At 39.9% G+C, this 22,984-nt stretch overlaps 1 protein-coding gene across 2 annotated transcripts in view; it reads left to right on the top strand.

The window, feature by feature from the left end:
- Positions 1 to 1,006: 1,006 nt before the first annotated feature.
- Positions 1,007 to 22,984, top strand: part of MRPL3 (mitochondrial ribosomal protein L3) — a 39,865-nt gene continuing 17,887 nt past the window's right edge. Inside the window, exons 1-6 of one of the 2 annotated variants that reach the window (XM_014858005.3) lie at positions 1,007 to 1,302; positions 2,341 to 2,525; positions 3,558 to 3,649; positions 5,923 to 6,021; positions 14,497 to 14,596; positions 17,012 to 17,072. In XM_014858005.3, coding sequence (XP_014713491.1) covers positions 1,211 to 1,302; positions 2,341 to 2,525; positions 3,558 to 3,649; positions 5,923 to 6,021; positions 14,497 to 14,596; positions 17,012 to 17,072 — 629 coding nt within the window. In that variant the 5' untranslated portion in view covers positions 1,007 to 1,210. The remainder of the gene's footprint in view (positions 1,303 to 2,340; positions 2,526 to 3,557; positions 3,650 to 5,922; positions 6,022 to 14,496; positions 14,597 to 17,011; positions 17,073 to 22,984) is intronic. The other variant, XM_014858006.3, reaches the window with a different exon arrangement.

Raw genomic sequence — 22,984 nt, 5'->3', positions numbered from 1 at the left:
AGCCTACTGAAGTCCAAGTAGTAACAGGGAACTGACCATTGCCTGGACCTTTTAAGCCAGGCTAGCTGGATCTCTAATAAAAAGAGGGTGTTGAAATAGCTAAACTTACAAGTTCTTATTTCCAAATTTCTGCGCATTTGACAAATAAGAAAACAGACTTTTGGAGTAGAAGAATGAATGCCCAAGCACACACATGGTGATTAGGCTGGGTCTGGAAACCAGGACAAGGGTTGGTTTGTACAAAAGGTGTATTAGCTAACTATTGCTGTGTCATAAATCACCCTAAAACTTAACTAGTAATCATTTATTCTCTTTGGCAATTTCTCCTGGTCAGAAATCCGTGAGATCTTTGGTGAGCTGGTTCAGGCTCAAGGTCTTTCATGAATTGCAGTCATTTGAAGGATTGCCTGGTACTGCAGGACTCACTTCATAGGTGGCTCACTCCTGGTTGGAAAGTTGGTTCCTCTTCACGTGGGCCTCTCTGCAGGCTTGTTTGAGTGTCTGCAGGACATGACCGCGGCTTTCCCCAAAGGGAGCAATCCAAGACACCAAAACAATAAAGTAATAATACCTTTTATGATGCAGCCCTGGAAGTCACACATCATCAGCTTGGCCATATTCTGTTAACACATGCCAGCCCGGTTTCAGTCCCAGCTCTGCCCATCTGCCAGATGTGCTATTTTGAACCAGCACCAAAATTCTGAGTTCCCTTCTTTATAATACAAAAATAACTTCCTATCAGGGCTGTTTTGAACATAACCCAATATAACAATATCAAGAACTGCTTAGTACAACGAGCTACCCCACAGCGGGTATTTAGAATTGATTTCGCTTCCCTAGGAAGCTTGTCCCTGGTTTGTCTCATTCTTCCAAAGTTTAAACTCCGAACATCCCTTTTTTCCAACCCCTGGAGAGACGAGTCAGTTTCCACCCTCCCTACCCTAACTCGGACCCAAAGTAGGACTATTTCGGGGACGGAACTCTAGTTCCGGGGGCTGACCTCGGTGCCCGGAGCGCATTGAGAAACGGACCGGAAGTGGCTCCAGCGGCGCGCTCCGTCTCTCTCAGTCCGGCAGGGCGTCCGCGGAGAGCCTGCGGGACGGCTCCTGGGCCCCTACGGTGGACGCGTGGCGGCAGCGTGGGGACACCCTGAAAGCAGAGCGCCCGGGCGCCCGGAAGTGTAGCGCGCCGAGCCCTCCTTGACCACTCCATGCCGGGTTGGAGGCTGCTGGCTCAGGCCGGCGCCCATGTGCTGGGCCGCGGGGCGGACGGCCTGGGTGCTGCCCGGGGCTCGGGGCACAGGTGGGTGTAGGCGAGAGGCAGGGGGTGGGGAGGTCCCCTTAAAACCGCGGGCTGGAGCGTGGCCTGGCAGGCGAGGAGGCCGCCCCGGCTGGAGGAGGAAGGGAGACCTGAGGGACAGCACAGTGAGGGTCGTTACTCTAAGGAAGTGGCCTTTAAAGGGTTGGAGGGGTGATTATCTTGTTTTTAAGGCTTATGAGCCAGTGCTGGCAGCGAGTGTTACCGATAGCGGTAATACTATCTGCCAGTTATTGAGCGTTTCCTGTGTTCTGGATGCTCTGTTAGGTGTATTAGGCCCCTAAGCTCTTGTAGCCTCACATGAGAGAATAATCATCGGTTGTACAGATACTATCATTATTCCATACTGTCATTGTTCCATTTTGCTTAAACGGAGGCTTAGAGAGGAGAATTAATTCGCTCAAGGTCACCCAACTAATAAGTGCAAAATTAGGACTCTAACCTGCATCTTCCTGACTAAAAAAGATGACAGACTACAGAAAGCTTCGCTTTTTTCCGCCTAACCCTCTGCGCAAGAATTAGATGCTTCCTTCCTGACCTCCATCCTCTAAAGTCTTTCTTGGTGTGTTCAGCTGGTCGGTGGTCATGTCTTGTGTGGATCTTTTAAATTTGCTCACCTGGTTTTTTCACCCCCCTGAGCCTAGGCCGTGTCATTGCGGGGAAGAGGTGAGCTGATCAGAGAAAGATCAGCTCCCACATTCCACTGCCTCCACTGGAGAGAAACTATTATGGTACAGGTTCAGATGGGTCAGTGGCTTCTCCTGTGTTTAGGTAGGGTTACTGTGTTAGAAATCTGTTTATCCCAGAAGAGAAGATGAAGAGCTTTTCCTCCAGGGTAACCATGGACAGTTAAAATGTCAGTCCCATTATTATCATAGGAAATGTCAGGGAAAAAAACTTGCACAGGATCCAAACTCTTTCCTAAGGCCCAGACTACATTTTTCAGTTCATGTGATCTCCCTTCCCTGCCTTAGATAGGGGAACTTTGGATTGCGGTTTGTTTTCTCATTTTTATTTTTACAGAACAGACATCTGGCTTTCGGTTAGAAGTCTCCATGGCAAGAGTGGTACTTGGTGGGATGAGCATCTTTCTGAAGAAAATGTTCCGTTTGTTAAGCAGTTGGTCTCTGATGAAGATAAAGCCCAATTAGCAAGTAAAATGTGTCCTCTGAAAGATGAACCGTGGCCTACACATCCTTGGGAACCAGGTGGTGGTTTTGTATTTGATGAATTGTCTCCTAATTACTATGTGTCTGACACATTCAAAATATAGTGACTGCTTGATAAATTTATCATCTCTTGGATTTCTTTGTTATGTCTTAAGTGTGAGTTTTTCGTTGTGGTTTGGTTGACAAGTTTATTTCCAGCATCCTAGTCTACTGTTAGTGAATCTCGGAAGGTAATCAAGACTTCCTCAAGAAGCTGTTTTGCAAGTGAAAGGAGAGTCATTCTGCATACGTTTTCTGTTTCCTTCAGATAAAAAAGATTATAAAATATATCAGGGAAGATAAGCTGGAAGAGTATGATCTAGACTGTAATGCGTCACAGACGTTGTCAGTTGGGATGTTCTAGCACTCCGGGTTTGCCACCCATAACCCAGACTCAGCTCTTTGTGCCTCGTAGAATGCTATACCCATGTGTAGCACACCAAGAAGAGTAAGACCTTTCCAGTTGAGAGTGTGGTCTCTAGTTGGGGTTTATTGTGACAGTTGAATTGTAGAGTGGCCAAAAGTTCTTCTGGAACGACTTTATCAATTTATGCAACAAATCTAAATGTCATGGTGGAGGCCAACCTATTTTTAGCAACATGACCACTTGCATCATCCTTATAACCCCAGCTAACTTCTTAGAATTTGAGTGGTAGATGTTTTCTAATTAATGAGATTGGATATGAATTGATACTAGGACAGCAAAGCATAATGATGGATTTATTGTGCCCTCTATTAACACCATTGTTTTAAAACCAGAATATATCAGTTTACCTATTTTCTTTATTTTATACAATTTTCTTATATTTGTTTATTTTATAGAAACTTATTCAGTAGCAACATATTATGCCAGGCGTGGTTGAACTCACTTACATCCTGAGGGAACAGTTGTGTTTTACTCTGAGAATATACCACTATGTTTCTTGTCTGCCTGTTCCTTATATTGAAACCACAGTTTAGGAAATACTGTTGCATCAAGTTGGCTAATACTGAAAAAGCTTGTGTTAACATTGATTTGTTTTTCATTGCCAGGTTCCGCTAGAGTAGGCCTTATTGCCCTGAAGCTGGGCATGATGCCTTTATGGACCAAAGATGGTCAGAAGCATGTGGCCACCTTACTTCAGGTAAGAAAGAAACAGAAGGTGTAACGGGTCTGTATGTATGCTAAGATCTGTTTGTGTAAATATGAACGGGCAATATTTGTATCCTGAAACATTTAACTGTGTGGTAAAGAATAGGATAATGTCAAGTAATAATACTCTTAAAGAACTTTGCTTTGATGGTTTCAGTGAATGTTCTCATGTTTACCTGAGTGGTGGCCTTCTTGATACAAGCATTGGGATAACTGGGGCAATGAATGAAAAAAGATTATAATCTAGCTTCCTACAGATCTACTAGTGTAATTCATAATCAGAAAAAAATCTCAGTCCCATCTCATATTCATTTATGGAGTTCTTTCAATTCCAGCATTCAAACTCCAAAAGAATCAAATCAAACAATTTTGATTCTTTGCTAACTAAGAATATGGCATTCTCTTGTCTGGGGAAGCAGCATTTTGTCCTCTGAGATAAGGTAAACTAATGGTTAAGAATGTGGGTCCTGGGACCAGAATAGCTGACTTGAAATCCTACTTCTATCACTTCTGGCTGTGTTCCTTGGAGCACTGTGCCTCTTCTGTAAAAGATGTGGTTTTACTCTGTAAAAGAAATAATTATGACCTACCTCAAAAGGTTATTGTGAGAATTGCACAAGATGCTAAATGTCAAGCACTGAAAACTTAAAACAATGTTAAATGTCCAATAAATGTTAGCTGCTGTTGTCTTTATCATTATTATTATGGAAAGATCACTGATAAAGCCAGGAGTCCGTCATTCCCCAAATCACTTTGGACGTCCCACTTCGTCTTTGAGGCCTAGTTTAGACAAGTGATTAGACAGATGACGGTAATTATGATGAGAGCTCATGCACAGAAGTGCTGAGAGTGCTCATAGACACAGGGGGCCAACAAGCCCTTAGTAAATTTTTATTTCCTCCGAATGATCAAGGAGAGTATTATAGTTTGTAGAATTCTGTGGAACTTTGGGAGCTTTCAGGAATGACTAGTGGGGTTGTAAATTGGCACACCTATTTCGGAAAACAGTTTAGCATTATTTGGTAAAGTTGAGATAGGTGACCCTGTAGTCTAGCAGTTCCATGTCTGAGTATTACTAGAAAACTTGACCAGGTGCACCAGGATAGCTGGGCAACCATTTTTATAGCAGTATTACCCTTAATACTCCAAAACTAGAAATAACCCAAGTGTCTATCAGTGAACAGTAGAATGGGTAAATAAATCCTGGTATTTTCACATATTGGAATGCTGGATAGCAATGAAAATGAATAGAATAGAGCTACATACAATAATATGGATGAACCTTACAAATATAATCTGGATTGAAAGAAGTAAGACTTGGAAGGGTACATATAGTCTGATTGCATTTATATGAATTTTAAAGTAGGCAACACTAAACTACGTTATTAAGCAATACTTGCAAAGATGGTACTTACGAAGAAAAATAAGTAAAATGTAAAAGAAAAAGAAAAGTTCAAGTGAGTGATTATCATAAATTTCAAGAGTAGTGGTTATTTCTTTTTTTGTTGTTTTTTTGAGGAAGATTAGCCCTGAGCTAACTACTGCCGATCTTCCTCTTTTTGCTGAGGAAGCCTGGCCCTGAGCTAACGTCCTTGCCCATCTTCCTCTACTTTATATGTGGGATGCCTACCACAGCATGGTGTGCCAAGTGGTGCCATGTCCGCACCCAGGATCCAAACCGGCAAAGCCCGGGCTGCTGAGAAGCTGAATGTGCGCACTTAATCGCTGCGCTACCGGCCCCCAGTAGTGGTTATTTCTAAGGCTGTGCTTCTCAACTTTAGTGTGCCTCAGAATCACCTGGAGGGCTTATAAAACAGAGGTTATGATTTAGTAGGTCTCAGCTGAGACCTGAGAACCTCCCCTGCATTTTCACCAAGTTCCCAGGTGATGCTGATGCTGCTTGTTTGGGGACCACACTTTGGGAGCCACTGCTCCAGGGGTTTAAAAAGAAGAGGTGGGAGGGAGTGATTGGGAAGAGACGCACAGGGGTTTTGGGGCTTCCACTTGACATGAGTAGTGGTAACATGCGTATTTCCTTTATAAATACTCCTTTTGTTGTATGTTTATGTTTTTTTCTTGATGTGTTATATTTGGCAGTTTTTTAAAGGTTATTTCTGTATTTTAAGATTGTGGTTAGTGTTAGATGGATGATGAGACAAGTAACTTTAGGGAATTCCTAACTGTCCTAGGACCTCAGTGAGGCTGATATTTAATGTTAAAATGTATCTTGGCACATACTTAGTTTTTTTTATGTTTGCTTTTTAGGTACAAGACTGTCATGTCCTGAAATATACACCAAAGGAAAACCATAATGGAAAAAGGGCAGCCCTGACCGTAGGAGGAAAAACTGTGTCACGTTTCCGCGTAAGGATGTATTTTCCTTCCTAGAATAGTGCATTTCACTAGTTTCAGATCTGAATTCTTTAAGTTTTGAGGATATTCCGTAGCCACAAACTTGTATTTGTTCATGAAGTAAATTGCGGATTTTGGGGGAGGCAGTCTTGTAAAGCCATTGAACCCTGGAGTCTGAGAGACTTTGAGTTTGTTCCAGTACTTCCCCTCACTATCTGAACAAGTAACTTTACCCTGTAAGCTGCAGTGTTTGCCTGTCTGTAAAATGGGCATAAAAATACTACTTACCTAAGAGATTTGTTATCAGGGTTACATGAGATTTTTCAAATGTGCCTGACATATAACAGACACTCAATAGATGGTAGCTATTTGGTTATTTTGTTTTGTTTTATGTTTACTTTCACTTTGTTTCTAAATTATCTCAACACTTGACACCAACAGCATGTGAGGATTAATTTTGTATTTATCAGAAGGAACTTTCAGTACTTGGGAGAAAGCTGTATACAAAGCCACATCAGATTTGTTTTAAGTAAGGTATTTTTTCCCAAGTAGAATACCAATAGAATACTGAGTTCGTAGGTTAAATTTGAAAAATCTGCACAATTAGTATCTATTGGATGACTAAAACCAGAGAATATCTTTCCAATAATAGTGATGGTTCTCATTAATGGGTACTGAAACATCTTTAGGTTTACTAAAACATTGCTTATTGCTAAAGTAAACATTTTTCCATCATAAATACTTTATGAAATGAACATGGATGGAAATTAGGATATAACTTATACTGTGCAACTGGCAGGTATTTATTGTGTGCCTTCTGTTTCCTTGTCATATTGAGCACTGAGATTACATGCTGGGTACATCAGCATTAAACCTTTTATATATATTATCTTATGTAACTTTTTCAGCCTCTGAGGCTAAAGAGGTTAAGTAACACTCAGGGCCACCCACTGGTAAGAGGTAGAGTGACAGTCAGACTCCAAAAGCCTTGCTTTCTTAGCTGTCTTGATAACCACCTTCTGGGAACTTATAGGCTAGTGGGGAAGATGGACAAATAAATCAGCCATCTCAGGACAGTATTATAAAGGCAACAAGCAGAGAAGAGGGGGTGGCCCATTTTGCTTAGGGAAATCCTAGGAGGTTTCACAGGGAGAAGCCCAGCAAGGAGGGTGAGTGTTAAAGGCATGCCAGAGGGAATGGTCTCTGCAGAAGCTGGGACCTGTGGAAGATTATGTGCTTGGGAAGAGAAGTGTGATGTGTCTGGATCTTAGTGTGCGGCTGTGAGGCCAGCGGGGGCAGGTGGTAAAGGTGCAGAAGGTGCACTTGTCACAGCAGAGTGCTAAGGAGTGTAGACTTCATCCTGTAGACTCTGAAGAGCTTTCAGCGTTCTTCAACTGGGACAGCAACACGCTCAAATTGTTGTCTTGGTTAACTGATGTGAGAAAAATCCAGATACAGGGAGGACATTTGGAAGGTGGTTTCAAGCACTAGGGGGGAGTTGGTAAAAATCTTTTGAACCAAGGCACTTGCATTGGACTTGGAAGGGCCAGGGATTTGTAGAAGACTGAGTGAGTGTGAGTGTGCGGCGAGAGGACGCAGGCGTAGAGTGGTGTCTAACTAAGCACCTGGGGCGGTGCTGATGCTGTCACGTGGAACTGTGACCAGGAAAGGGAGGCTTTGGAGGAAAGATGTGTTTGACGTGTTCACAGAAAACTCAGGTGGAGTTGTCCTTAAATAGTGGGATATACTGATCAGTAAATTGGTGATGGTTGCAATCATGAGTTTTATAGTCTATTGGACTATAGGCCATTTAGGCCTGTCTTGTAAGTATTAGAGAAGTTAGCTATTCTTGCATATTATGGTAGTATAGTTCATTTATTTTTCCATAAGACTTTATAGGGATATCTGTCATGCTATTAACTCTTGACAGTTTGTTGACTAGTAATTTCAGGGTTCAAATAATTCCACAGTAATTAAAAGCACAATGAGATATTTATGGAAACGTTTTTTAAAATGTCAAAGTTTTGAATTTTTAAATGTGTAAATATGTGCCAGTTCTTCATGTGAATAATTCTTTGGTTTGATAGACACCACTGTTTTCTAATTGATTGTATTTCCTATTTTGTATTCTGACTAGCACCATCATCTTTATTTTATCAGTTTTGTAAATTCGTGACTTTACAGCCTTGATATTTGTAAATCAGTGAACGTCAGCTCCAACAGATCAGTGAACGTCACTCCCTCAGAACTATGAGAGTGGAAAAACGGGTGGACATGGGGTCCAAGGAGCTGAGTTCTAATCCTGATTTCTGTCACTGGCTCCTTTGCTCTCCCTTTTTGAATATCCTTTTTCTTACCCCTGAAAACAGGGAATTGGACTTAATGATCTCTCAATTCTCTCCCGGTTCTAACAGTCTCACATTAGTTTTCTAATATTTTAGTTTTCAACAAAAAACAAAAATTCCCCCCAAAATATGCTTTCCAGTTCAGTTTCTTCTGTTTTACTTGGTGATGATATCTTATAGCTAAACTTTTATTAACGTAATACTAATAACTAAAATATTACTGAAATGATAGTACTGACTTTCATACTTGAGCCTGTGGCTACGTATCTTAAGTTTATCTCTTCAATGAATATACAGCACAGCAGGGTGATTGGGATGCTGTATTCTTATGTCGTAGTGGGTTTTGACCCACTTCACGTACATACACTTTTAAAACCATTAAATCTCTAGTATGGGAAGTGCTATAGACGCCCTTATTCTTCAAGATGTAAATTTTCTAGGTCGAGAGGACGTTTATTACAATATTAAGAAAAAACTTTGGAGGCCGGCCTGGTGGCGCAGTGGTTAAGCGCGCACGTTCTGCTTCGGTTTCCCGGGGTTCTCCGGTTCAGATCCCCGGTGCGGACATGGCACCGCTTAGCAAGCCATGCTGTGGTAGGCGTCCCACGTATAAAGTAGAGGAAGATGGTCACAGATGTTAGCTCAAGGCCAGTCTTCCTCAGCAAAAAGAGGAGGATTGGCAGCAGATGTTAGCTCAGGGCTAATCTTCCTCAAAAAAACAAAAAAGAAAAAGACTTTGTCTTTGAATGACCTTTCTTTGGAATGGGATGTGAAAATGAAGTTTTGGAGTTTTTTATGAATAAAGCATTTTGGTTCAGAAAGGAAAAAGATTTTTGAAACTAAACGTACACAGACTTTCTCTTGTTTGTTGTAATCCCCAGGGAAACTGCAAATTGATTATAGAGGGTTTAAAAAAAAAACTTGAGACCTATGAATATAAAATATCAAATAGAATTCTAAAATAAATGGATTAAATCAGTTTTATTTATAATAGTGTTAGAACTATTATTTTTTTTTAATCTGTAAAGAATTTATGCCTCCAAGAAATTAGACTATTTTGCTTTTGCTATTTTTGTACCTTATAAATAAAAACTGACGTGGTACATAGTGTTTTTGAATAAGGCAGTTAAGTAACCTTAAAAGTTGATTAAATCAATTCATCTTAGGAGCAGAGAAGCATTTTCATTGTGGGAAGGATAATTGCAGAGAACTTCGAAGAGGGGGAAAAAATGCAGCCTCATAAATGGGCTTATCCAAGTGTGACGCTGCTGTCAGTCTTTTAAATTGCCTTTTGAAATCATTTATTTGGACGTTTAAAAAAAAGCCACTTTTGCTGATTTCAGCTCAACTTGAGCATTTGGTTTTTCTTGTAACTGATAGCTAATTTTGCAACATTTTGACTTTAAAAGAAAAAAACTAAAGTATTTAATTTCAGTGAAATTGGAAGATAATCAAGATACATGTATTACCTTGGTTCCTCTTATGTCTCAGTCTATAGTTACTTTACTACGTAGGTCAAGGTGTTTATCGTGTTTATTTTGCATTACTGAGAAAGTAAAGGATTTTCTCAGAAGCCTCCTGGCATACTTAAAAGCTGATATTAATAAAATAAGATGCTTTTTAAATCACCAGGTGGAATATGTGAATGTTAAAAATAAAATTGAAGGCTGTTCTAAAATTTAATAAATCTGAATATGACACATCAGGAAAATAATTTCAAGGAGCCACATTTTTAAATTACAATTTTTGTGTTTGCTTTTATTGTGGAAGAAGTGAGTTATTGAATATGAAAAGCAGGGGACTTGTCACCTACAACATGACTAATAATAATGTACAACTGAAATTTCACAAGGTTGTAAACTATTATAATCTCAATTAAAAAAAAACGGGACTTGTAAGAGTGGTGATGCATATTAGTCTCAGATTTCAGCATGTGGGAAGTGAAACCATAGAGAATGACTGGAATGAATTTATGTTGTCACTCTTTTGGAGGAAAGGATGGCTCATGAGGGAGCTTTATGAGGTACAAAACGATCTTACGTGAACATCCTAAGCAGAGCTTCTTAGCATTTGTTGGACAGTCCCACTGGAGGGCCCCAGGGAGATTTCCAGGGGATTGTGGGCTGATCCAAAAATTAAAGTTCTATGCTTACAGGCAGTGCCACCCAATTTCATGTCGACTAAAGGCAACCTACAAAGTAACTTATAAAGGGCACTAAGAGGTCCGGCCTGATGGTGCGGCAGTTAAGTTTGCACGTTCTGCTTCTCGGCAACCCCGGGTTTGCCGGTTCGGATCCCGGGTGCGGACATGGCACCACTTGGCAAAAGCCATGCTGTGGTAGGCGTCCCACGTATAAAGTAGAGGAAGATGGGCAGGATGTTAGCTCAGGGCCAGTCTTCCTCAGCAAAAAGAGGAGGATTGGCAGTAGTTAGCTCAGGGCTAATCTTCCGCAAAAAAATAAATAATTAAAGGACACTAAGAATTAACATTTTAAACTGAAATTAGCAAATATCTGAAGTTTGTTGGGTATTCAAATGCTGTATTCTACAGATTAGTCTCGCTGTGCAGATGCTCCATTGGAATTTAGGGGAAGGATGCTTTGTTACCAGAACATCATCAGTGTCATCTTCTGTTGGTTGGGCATTTTCAATTGCTGCTAATCTCGCTTTTTTTAAATTACAAATTATTATTGGTTTGGTTTTATAATAGTTTAGTTTCCTGTAGATTTGTTCATCCTCAGAGTTAGTTATGATGTTTATTTTAGGCCTACAATTTTGTAATAACTAGACTTAAAGACAGAGGCCACACACTGTCAGGCTACAGACACAGTGCTATGTCCCAGGAACTGATGCAGCAGGAGGAGTGGAAAGGTGGGGTGACTTGGAGAGACAAACCAGGACTTCACACCCAGGTGCATGTCTGCCCTCCATCTTCCGTGTCTTTTCACCATTCATTTAGCTCACTTCTGCAGTGTCTGACCTGCCACTGTGCTTGCCACAAAAGTTAGAGACACAGCTGAATAAAATAGCCCTTCCTATCCAGGTGCTCACAGGCCAGCAGGCAGACAGACGTGTAATTTGATAAGTGTAAGGTAATGTTGAGTAATTGAGATACATGCAGGGCCTAGGGATGGCATAGACAAAGGAGCAGGCTGCTCTGGCAAGGCTGCCCAGGGAGGGATCCAGACAGGAAATATCACTGGAGTTGGGATCAGACATGTATTTAACATTTTTAAATGAGCTTTGGAGGTGCAGGATGGGGAGGAGATTACAGGGCAAGAGATCAGTGTAGGCATACACAGGTAAGCATACATAGAGTGTCACGGCCCACTGGAAGCCTGCGGGTGCTTCATTTATGATTAGAGGGAAAGTTGAGGGAGGAAGAACCACAGGAAGATAGGTATACCTGTGTTGGTTATATTCTCATGAAAGAGGCCCTCTTCACATCAGGAAAGTACACATCACATGGTACAGCTTTTTAGGCGAGTCTATATCAAGAGTCTTAAGAATTAAAAAAAAAGGCTGAGGACATTATTGTAAGGAAGTAAGATGTCCATAAAGTTTTCTATTCAAGGCTGTTTTCTATTCAAAGGTATTTACAATAGCAGAAAAAAGTCAGGGGTGGAGGGAAAGCAGACATTAGGACCTCCAGTAGCTGGGGATATAGCAGCAGCTAAAGTCCCTGCTTTCAAGAAGCTTACGTTTTGGTGGGATTTGCAGCAAGACAGGGAGGCTGTTACAATTGAAGATAAACAATAAAAAATGTATATTGTGACGGAGGGAGAAAAGTGCTTTGAAGAAGAATAAAGTAGATTGAGGGGATTATGAGTGACAGAAAGTGGTGCTATTTTAGATACAATAATCAATAAAAGTAAGTTGATACTTGGAAGGAGAGACCTGAATAAAGTGAGGGGGAACATCATGCAAAAATCTGGCAGAAAAGCATTTCAGGCATGGGAAACAGTATGTGCAAAGGGCCTGAGGCCAGTGTTTGATATGTTCTTGGACCAATAAGGAATGCATGGTACCTGAAGCAGAGTGAGCCAGGAGAAGAGTAGTAGATGAGACCAGATTGTATAGAACCTCATAAACCATGGTAAGGACTTAAGACTTGATTCTGCCTGAAATGGAAGCCATTGTAGAGACATGATGTAGCTTGAGTTTTGAAAGAGTCATGTCTGCCTGTGAAGGGAGAACAGACCAGGGGGGTCAGGAGTGTGGAAGCTTGGAGACCAATTAGGAGACTATTAACATAATCCAGGCAAAAGATGGTGGTTTGGGGTGGGGATGAGAAGTGGTTGGTGTGAGCTGTGTTTTTATATAGAGTCTACAGGAGTTGCTGGTGGATGGACATGGGAGATGAGAAGGAGAAAAGTCAAGGGTGACCATAAGATTTTTGGTCCAATCAACAGAGTGTTGCCATTTATTGAGATTTGGAAGACCAGAAGAGAGCAGGCTTGTGAGGGGGTATTGAGTTCAATTGTGGACATGTTAAACTTGAGTTGCTGCATGACGTCAAAGTGACATACTGAATTGGCAGTTGGACATGTGATTTCGTAGTTTGGAGTAGCATTTGGGATCGAAGAGGAGTCTGGTGTCATTAGCATATGAGAAAACTCAGAGTAGTGAGCGGAAACCAACTGAAAGTCTTTCAAGGACAGAGTGGTCACCTGTGCCAGGCATTGCTGATGGAGCCAATAAATGAGTATTGACCAGTGTATTTGACCACGTGGAGATTGTTGATGACCTTGACTAGGCACTTTCCATTAAATATTAGGGGCTGAGAGCGCCTGATTAAAGTGGTTTGGAGAAAATGCGAGGAGAGAAAATAGATTCAGCAAGTCTTTCAAGGAGCTTTGTTGTAAGGGGGCATAGGAAGATTAGCTGAAGGACACTACGTGGTCAAATTTTTTAAAAGTTTTAATGTATGAGTATTGTGCCATCTTTGTATACCGATAGGAAAGTTCCCATAGAAAGGGGAAATTGATGATTCAGAAGACGGTGGCTACAGTTTCAGGAGTAAAGCCATTGAGTACGTGAGGGGGGTGGGAATCAGCAGTACACGGTGAAGGATTTGGCTTTTAATAGAGCATGGGCAGTTCATGTGTCATTGGGATTCCTAGCCACAGTTTCACATCGGAATCATATGGTGTGCTTAAAAAACCGATAGCTGGAGGTCACCTTCAAGCAGTGAGGTTACAGTCTCCAAGCACAGGGCCCTAGCACTGGCATTTTCTAAGAGCTCCTCCTGTGCATTTCATGCATCCTGGAGTAGGGCGGGAGGATGGCGGTATGTAGGTACTGGTGCAGGCAGTTTGATTGATTTGGTGATGTGAGCTTGGGGAAGCGCTCTTGATTCTTCTATTTTGTCAGTGAAATAAGAAGTAACGTGATCAGTTCAAGAGGGGAGGGAGGGGGAACAGTGCTGGAGGTTTTAAAAGAAGATATGACATGGTTGCCTTAGAAAGTGTGAGAGGGATTTAATAGTGAAATGTTGGGGCCGGCCCCATGGTTAAGTTCACACACTCCGCTTCGGCGGCCCAGGGTTTCGCTGGTTCGGATCCTGGGCGTGGATGTGGCACTGCTCATAAGGTCATGCTGAGGTGGCGTCCCACATGCCACAACTAGAAGGACCCACAACTAAAATATACAACTATGTACTGGGGGGGCTTTGGGAAGAAAAAAGAAAATAAAATCTTTGGGGAAAAAAAAAATAGTGAAATGTAGTTTGGCCGGGCCACATTTGGGACTCATTTTGAAGTTTGTGGTTGTGCATTTGAATATGACCTATCATGTCTTTTTCCAGCTGCTTGGAAGCAGGTGCAGAGTAGACAAAGTTGGATTTCTCAGGATTGGGGTTCTTGATACTTAGCATGTCCAGTCAAAATTAAAATATGAGTACAACTCTGTTTCTTTTCCTACATAACAAAGATCTTCCCCCATGTACTGTACGTGAGCTACGCTATGCACATGGTTGGATCCTAAGTGTAATAAATTATAGATGAAAATCTCACCTCCCTTAGGGGAACAGAATGCTTTTTGACTTGTTTTCTGGGTGTTAATAACTTGGCTTAGATCTCTATGCATTAACCTCCACCTTTAGTGTTGAATGTGTTACTTATGTGTGATGCTTTTCCTCTAGAAATCTACATCTATATTGGAATTTTACCAAGAACTTGGATTGCCGCCAAAACAGAAAGTTAAAATCTTTCACGTAACAGATAATGCTGTAATTAAGCCAGGTAATCTGAGGTCGGGGAGAGGAGGGAGGTAAAAATACCCAAATATGTGGTTTGTTTAACGTCAGCCCTTTCAGTAAAGCTGAATCCACAATACAAAGTCCCAAACGTTTATTTTTAAATATAAAACGGTTATCTGATTTAATCACTAGGGGCAAAAAAGTCTTTTTCTAAGTGGAAAGAACTGTAGAGAACTCTGTTTTCCATGAAAGAGGGAGGAACGCCTTTGTTTTTGATGTACAGAGAGTCACATTTGGAAAAGCCACTCCAAATAAATACAGTAACTTTTAAAATGTGAAGTTCACTGTTTGTAGGCTGGCATTTTATTAAGTGAAGAATAGCTAGACTCTGGCTGAGATAGAAGAATTTGAGAAAACATAGCCTGAGATGGGAAAATGACTGATGATAGCACCTTGATGTAAAATCCGAAAAGTATTGTACCTAATCCATGGAGTGTCAAGATGTAAGATTTGGCAATTCGATTGTATTGGTTCATGTAGTTAACAGCATTTTGATGTCTTTGAATTTCAGAAGTGCTCCCTGATCTCTTGAGAACTCGGATTCTAACAAGTAGATAGTAGAAGGATATTTTAAGATTTGGTATTTTAATATCTGAACTGAATTTCTTGAAGTAAAATACAGTTGTAATAGGCCTTATTAATTGGAGTGACAGAGGGTCAGCCTTGATATAAACTAGAATTAAAAGTATTTTTTTTATTAATGTTATGATAGATTACAACCTTGTGAGATTTCAGTTGTACATTATTGTTAGTCATAGAATTAAAAGTATTTTTTGAAGTGCAAGTTTTGCAACTTTAAGGTAAAGTAAATGGAATTAAACTAAGGGTAAAAATTAAGTCCACATTAGCTTTTGCTGTAGCTTAAACCATATGAAATTGTTATTTTTGTGGGTGAAAAATGGTCAGATATCAGTTCAGATCATTCAGCCTGATAGAAATTTAGTCACTTTTAATCTTCCTTGTTTTTTCTTAATTCAAGGTTTTTCTCTGTCCATACAAATCCACGTTAGGTCCTCCCTTAAACGATACTGCCCTCTGAAATCCTATAGTACTTTACTCCCTGTTTTAAAAAACAAAAGTTAGCTTTTAATTACATTCTCTACTACATTGGTTCCAGCTTTTTATTAAAAAAGAGGTGTCCTATTTGACAATGTTAATGTTGATTCTTCACCTAGATAGTAAATTCTTGAGGTCGAGGCCCATGTCTTATAACTTTGTATTTCTTTTTTATTTTTTATTTTTTTGAGGAAGATTAGCCCTGAGCTAACTACTGCCAATCCTCCTCTTTTTGCTGAGGAAGACTGGCTCTGAGCTAACATCCGTGCCCATCTTCCTTTACATTGTAAGTGTGCTGCCTACCACAGCATGGCATCCCAAGCCGTGCCATGTCCACACCCTGGATCGAACCAGCGAACCCCAGGCCGCCAAAGCAGGATGTGCACACTTAACCGCTGTGCCACCGGTCCGGCCCCTAACTTTGTATTTCTAACTGTATATATTGTAAGTGCCCTATAAATGTTTGGAGATTAATTGCCAAATTTAATCCTCGTAAGTGTTAATTCCAAATTTTTATAAATAAATTGATATGCAGGGCTTTGACTTACAAAATTCCTTTAAATAACATATTTCCCAAGTACATTTAAAATAAGGTTTTATTTACATACAACTAGTTTTGGCAATGTTAGTGCTATATAAAATTAGGGGTATCCATAATGGCAGTTTTTTGCTATTCCAAATACCTGGGCACATGCTAGAATAACTATATTTTATTGAAACAATGACCAGTCCACGAAAAATCTGGTATGTGTGGGCTTTACATGGATATCACACATACCATAATCATTACCCAATACAATGGACCTGTGTTCAAGTAATTAAAGTTCCTATTTTTGAATAATTTATCTCCAAAGAGTATAAGTCTTGATTCAGCCCCAACATTTTTTGAGTCATTCTCTTATTTCTATTTTCCTTATATGAAATAGGAAATGTATCTTAATTCAGTGTATTGTTATTCACTAAAATGACCAAGAATCATCAAACTCATGTATTTATCAGCAGGAGCACTGTGTTGTCACAGCAATTGCCCATTGCATCCGGCACCGTTGAAGGTTGGCCTCCGAAGGCACAAGCCTGTCAACCAGCCAGTCTTTGGCTCACACCAGCACTTTGTGCCTTCTACTGGGCACACTGTTCTTCAACCCACGTGCAGTCCATTAAAGCATGTTTGTTGAGCAATTTTATTATTTTATTGTTGATGTTTCTAAAAACTGCAGGAGAGAATCTTCTGTCATTGTTGAAAACTGATAGCTAGAAGGCTTCCTGTATGTAGTTTATGTTTCGTGGTGTTGTTTCTGGGATGATATATCTCCTATTGACTTTTTGTTTTCTTTTCATAAAGGCACACCTCTTTATGCTGCTCACTTTCGCCCAGGACAGTATGTGGATGTCACAGCCAAAACGTAGGTCTGCATAGCAGGTTCTGTTTTCCTTTTGTTTTCCTTAGATATTAAAAAATAACAGTGAGTGAAAGAAGTATAGTCTTTCAAGTCAGTGAATAAAGGAGAAGTAACCATTATTGTCATTCATGAGTCTAAGCTTTAGTGTCACTGTGTACCGGTTTTTAAATAGCACTGAGTTAGTTGTATGTGTAGAGTTCACATCAGGTTATAGCTTTTGAACTGAGTTTCTTGAAATGGGACAGAGAGAAAGGCCACATTACTCTAGTTCTTTGTGAGCTGGGCCCACTTTGAAGGCTACATACAGTTTGATGGTGAAATATACATGAGCAATGTCATAGAGTTCTTTTGAGATTATTGTGTAGTCTAGTAATTGGTGGGTTTTTCCAAATTCAAGGAAACAGTTAAATTAGAAACATTTTATACTGTTTGTGATAGTGGTGGTTGTGCTTAAGGTTCCCCTAAGGTAGCTATAAACATTTTTGTGACTGTTAGAAGCCCTATCAGAAGCTGAAGGAAGAAACAGTATTACACATTAGGCCTCTTCAGTAACATGACATTATCTCCCAGTACTAGATAAGTGAGACTTCTTCCATTGAAACAAAATATTTTTTTATACTTAAGGATTTAATTTGGTTGAAATCAACACTTAATTGTCACTCTAACAGAAATGCTGACTTTGAGTCATATTTAGACTGGGCAGTGTTATTTTGGGTACTGTAGTTTTTTCACATCTTACCATCTATTGGAGGGCTTAAGATAAGTTCAATACTGGCTAGATGATCTCCAGGAAACATTTAGATCTTACAGAAGTGGTTTTTCAATAATTAGTTGAGGTTACATCACTATGGAATGAAGTAACTGAGCCCTTTATGTGTGTTTGTGTAGAAATTGGTCAGGGTAGGCTATTAGAATCCATATGACCTAAGCTAACCTAAATTCCAAATACCAGTTCTTGTCCATTCCTGTTTCTTGTTCTATCAACACAAATGATAATTTCACTTTTGTTATGTGCCTCAATTTTTTCCTTTTCATCATTTGACAAGATTTGCAACCTGTATTCCAGGAACATTCTGACTAGGAACCCTTTGAAAAATGAAGTGGTCCACAGGTGCTCTGGGCTGGTCTTATGATCACAGTGACTGAGCCAAAGTAGCTTTTATCCAAGGAAACTAGATCAGTGCCAGCATTGGTTTCCTTAATGCACTCAGCTGGATGCATCTTTCTTTCCACGTTGTTATTGCCTACTTTTGGATATGGGCCATTGCAAACAGTTGCTCGGCGCTTCTGCCTTTGAACTAGCTAGAGATGGAGTGGGAGAGACTGGCAGTAGAATGGATCCCCCTTTTAGAGAGATTATGAAGCTCTCCTTGTTTTTCCCTGCTTCCTGATTGTTGCGGACTCATTCCTATTTCCTAAAATCACTAGTTTCTTGGTAACTTTGTTTGTTCTGCCTTCCCTTGTCAAGAACTCAAAATATTGGAGCTGTAAAGCTTTGGTTTGGTTAGTTGGGGGGGATGTGTGATTTTACTTTTTAAATTTAAATTACATATAATAAAATACCTCACAGTAATTCTGTTAATCTACATACAGTTAATAGTTTGTGAATTCTGTTATGTAGTTTACAGGATAAATGAGTTATTCTGAGAACCCTGCAAAGTCAGAGGCCTTTGTTAGCAGATGCCTTGTGGCAGGATTTGTGACTAGCTTGGATTAGGGCCCAGCTTTTCAAATGCCTGTGTTCTGTAACCGCTTTCATTTCATATGCTACTGTTGGGTTTCCTTGGCTTCTTGAAAGTTATTTTTAAAACTTCAGCCACCTTCTTGTGAGTATAAAGTGAAAAAGGAAGTGTTTTTTGTTTTGTGTTTTATGATCATGTACCTAGAAAACAAGATTATGTAAAGCCATGTGCCAGCCTCAGGACTAGATAGCTGATAAGAGCTGCTGGGAGAATAATGAGCCCTGGGGTTTAAAGTAGTTGACGTTCAACTCTGGAGAAGGGAGCACCTTCATTTGAGAAGATCCTCTGTATTGTATGGACTGCAACATGGTATTCTGTTTGACTTTCATTGTATAACAGTAGAGAGAGGGGTTGTTTTAGCCCACACGTGTGTGCACTGTACTCTAGTGTGCTTAATCTTTACATGGTATTACCTGAGATCAGAATGAAATGGGGGGCTGGCCCCATGGCTGAGTGGTTAAGTTCATACTCTACTTGGGCTGCCCCGGGTTTCGTCAGTTTGGATCCTGGGCGTGGATGTGGCACCACTCATCAGGCCATGCTGAGGTGGCGTCCCATGTGGCACAACCAGAGGCACTCACAACTAGAATATACAACTATGTACTGGGGGACTTTGGGGAGAAGAAGAAAAAGAAAGAAAAAGAAGATTGGCAACAGATGTTAGCTCAGGTGCCAATCTAAAAAGAAAAAAGAATGCAATGGACTTTTTTGACCTTCCGATGACTATAGCTCTTGTAGCTGGCATGTTATTCTGCCTTCAAGATGCTTGTAAGTGCTTGAAACTATAGGGCTCTTTGTCCTTCTCATGTAGAGTTGTTTTGAATTCCTTCTGGCTTCAGCACTGGATCCTCAGCTGCATACAGTCCTAGTTGCTGCCGCCTCGTCTCTTTGCCGCTGACTTCCCTGGATTGTGTGTGTGTGCGCACTTAGAAGTATGCACACGTGCATTTGCTTGCTTTTCTTTTTCTTTCTAAGATTTTTCTATCTCCTTCCACTGATGCTTCTCACATTTTGGACAGTTTTCCCTGCTTGGAGTTTAACACATAGTTTAACTTCACAGCCAGTGACAGTGTTCTTTTCCTTGTCAACTATAAATGGAACCACACTCTTTTGGGAGTAGGCTCTCTGAGTCCTCTCAGCCCCTTACTGTGGCTCAGTTACAGCCAGAGATTTACTACCTTGGCCTCCATTTCCAACCCCTGTTTTAAAATTTGGAAACTTTTGAGCTTCATCTTCTTGATTATTAATCCTGTTACGGTTGCAAACACTAGAGAAAAAGTTGTGCAGTGACATGGTTAGGTCAAATGGTGATGGTGAAGTAGTTGAATGAGCTTCTTTCTGACTTGAATCTGGGCTTTAAAATTTAAATAAATAAACAAACTCCAGAAAACCAGGAACAAAATTACCTCAGGACTGCCACTGGCATGAATTCAAAGCTCAAGAGGACACCCGGAGGACACCCCACGCCCACTGTCACGGACGCATCACCACCGCCTGCGTCCTTCAAGTCCTTCGAGACAGATACCTGACATTTTCCCCTAAACAATGCAGAATGCATTTCTACAGTTTCCTCTTTGTTTATTCTTTTTTCACTCTTTCCTGATTTCTCTCCTTTTTTAAAAAAACTACAAGTTCTAACAAGCACCACTAGGATTCAACAAAAAACAATGAGCTAACCATACCATGCTGAGGATAGAATCAACAGTCAAACCTTATGTTTACAGCTGTTTCCTTCTCAAAATTGAGAAAGAAAGGGAAGACGTTAGACCCAAATCATCATCTATCAGAAGTTACAGTGCAATATAATCGCCATTACAGAACAAGAATATACACTTTAAAAGGGTATGGGGTGGGGAACACATCAATTTGCATGCTAGTCTTAAAATTTTATTTAGAATTAATTACATAAAACTGTCATATTTCAAAGACTAGGCTTTATTACCTATTAATAGCGTAATGAAACTGTTATATATTAGATGTAATGTTATGAGATCACCGTCGTATATGCAGTTTGTGGTTGACAGAACCGTCATCATTATGCAGCACGTGACTGTTAGTTACAGCATCTACCTCATAGCCATGTTGTGAAGATTGAGCTAATGCATGGAGAGCTCTTAGCTCAAGGCCTGGCACATCATAAATGCTCAGGAGTATTGGCTACTGTCACTATTGTTGATATTACTGCTTTTTAATTTGTTTCACATTTTAAAAGAAAAAAATCTATGTTCTCCTCATTAGGAGTTCAATTGTGGTGTCTTCTAATACATGAAGTTATTACCTTCTTACTTTACACCGTCTTCCGTATAGCAACGCAGCAGCCTTGCCAAGCACTCTTGGTAATTTTAGGATTACATGCTACCTGCTCCATCTAGAATTTATAGAGTAATGAGGATGCCCTTCAAATAGCTTCATGTCTCTCTGATTTGCTGGATATTTTTATATTTTCGCTCTAATCTCTTTCTCAAGAGGCAGTATGACCTGGGTTGAAAGCATGGCCAGATGCTTCCATTTACCAGGGATTTGACCTTGGGCAAGTGGCTTAACTTCTCTGGATGTAGATTTCATTATCTTTAACACGAGGATATGGGGCTAAATGGTTTCGAAGGTTCCTTTCAGTTCTAAAAATCTGTTTCCAAAAAATAATCCCTCAGTTTTCCAAGTGACATACCTCACTCTTATCTGTATTAATGAAGAAGTAACACATAAAAGTAGATTCATAGCACATGGCAATAGGGTTTTCTGATACATTGATGAAAGTGATATGGCTAAAGACCTTCAGAAAACTGTTATGTCCTTTCATGATATTGCAGAATTGATTATTTTAGCTTTCTCTTCTGAGAAGAGCAGACTGAACTCAGGAGAGCAGATGTGGTATTCTGGGTTTAGTAGGACAGCCAGGACGTGCTCCCTTTCATAAGAGGGTTCAGAGGAATCCCTGCACGTTCAGCTCTTTGTACTATTGAATGAACTAGATTTGACGTCAGAAAGCTATAAGCAGTGCACTCTTGCAGTCACTTGATAAAAATGTTCCTACATATTGATGAGAAGTTTATAGTTTTTAGACAGAAACAGAATACCTGCATTTCAGGTCATGCTGTCACAGATTCATCCTAGAGAGTAACAGCTATAGATATTCTATGCCAGCTTTTAACTTTATGTGATGGAACACAAAGCAACTGGAAAATTCCACCATGACTTACTTATAGGATAAGGAAATGTACATTACATTACTGTACATCAAATAGGTTTAGACAATGATACTGAATTAGGTAGAAATTGACTCCCAAAGTTTATGTGGATCTTCAGTAGAGATGCTTTATCCCTGAAATGTGTGGAGATGAAAGGAGGTAGATAACCTCTGGGTGAGTTTGTTGAAATGAGGAGAAGCTATAATTAAAGATTAAAATGTTTGTGCCATATTAGTCCATCATGAATTAAAAGCTAATCCTCGTGCAGTCAGTGTATTAGCTAATAGGGCCTTTTATATACATGTAATTTATTTTAATAAAAATTGTCCTTTTTTGTTAACTAGAGTTTGTTTTGTCTTGGTTTTTTATTTGAAATCTTTTTGAGTGGTTTGAATCTAAAATATAGCAAAGTGATGTTAAGTTATATCCTACAAGAAATTCTTTTGATTGTTGGTTTGGACATTATGCTTTTATGTTCATCAGTACTTTCTGACAATTAAAGATTTTACCTTACTCTAATCTTTTCAGAGTGGTTCCATTTTGTAAAGAAGCCCAATCTTGGTTTTGGCAAGAAAGTGACATGAATCTCCATTTCCCTGTATTCGTACATAACGTTTAACCATAGAGAAGCTGATTTTAAACCAGTGATTTCTTCACTTTTCCACCCCCACCTTCATTTTTATTTATTAAATATCAAAATACAGCCTGATCTTGGGGTGTCCTTAGAGAAGTCAACAGACGTCTCTTCCATTTAGTACTCAGTCACTGGTTTTCTGAGAGATTATGTACAAGTCACTTAATCTTTTTACAACATAATCAGCTAATGAGAGGAAGTTAAAGCTTAATTCAGAAATGGTTCTGATTGAAAACCTCTACTTACAGTATAGATTTTGATTTTTTTAATAAAGAAAATGAAGTGCTTTGCAGCTGGTGCAACACTTGATGACAAACAATTTAAGCTCTTTTTTCGGTAATAGTAGAAAGA

Source organism: Equus asinus, chromosome 21 (genome assembly GCF_041296235.1).
Source record: "Equus asinus isolate D_3611 breed Donkey chromosome 21, EquAss-T2T_v2, whole genome shotgun sequence".
Classification (NCBI taxonomy): Eukaryota; Metazoa; Chordata; class Mammalia; order Perissodactyla; family Equidae; genus Equus; species Equus asinus.
Note: the sequence above shows the minus strand (reverse complement) of the source record. Positions and strands in the feature narration are given on the sequence as shown.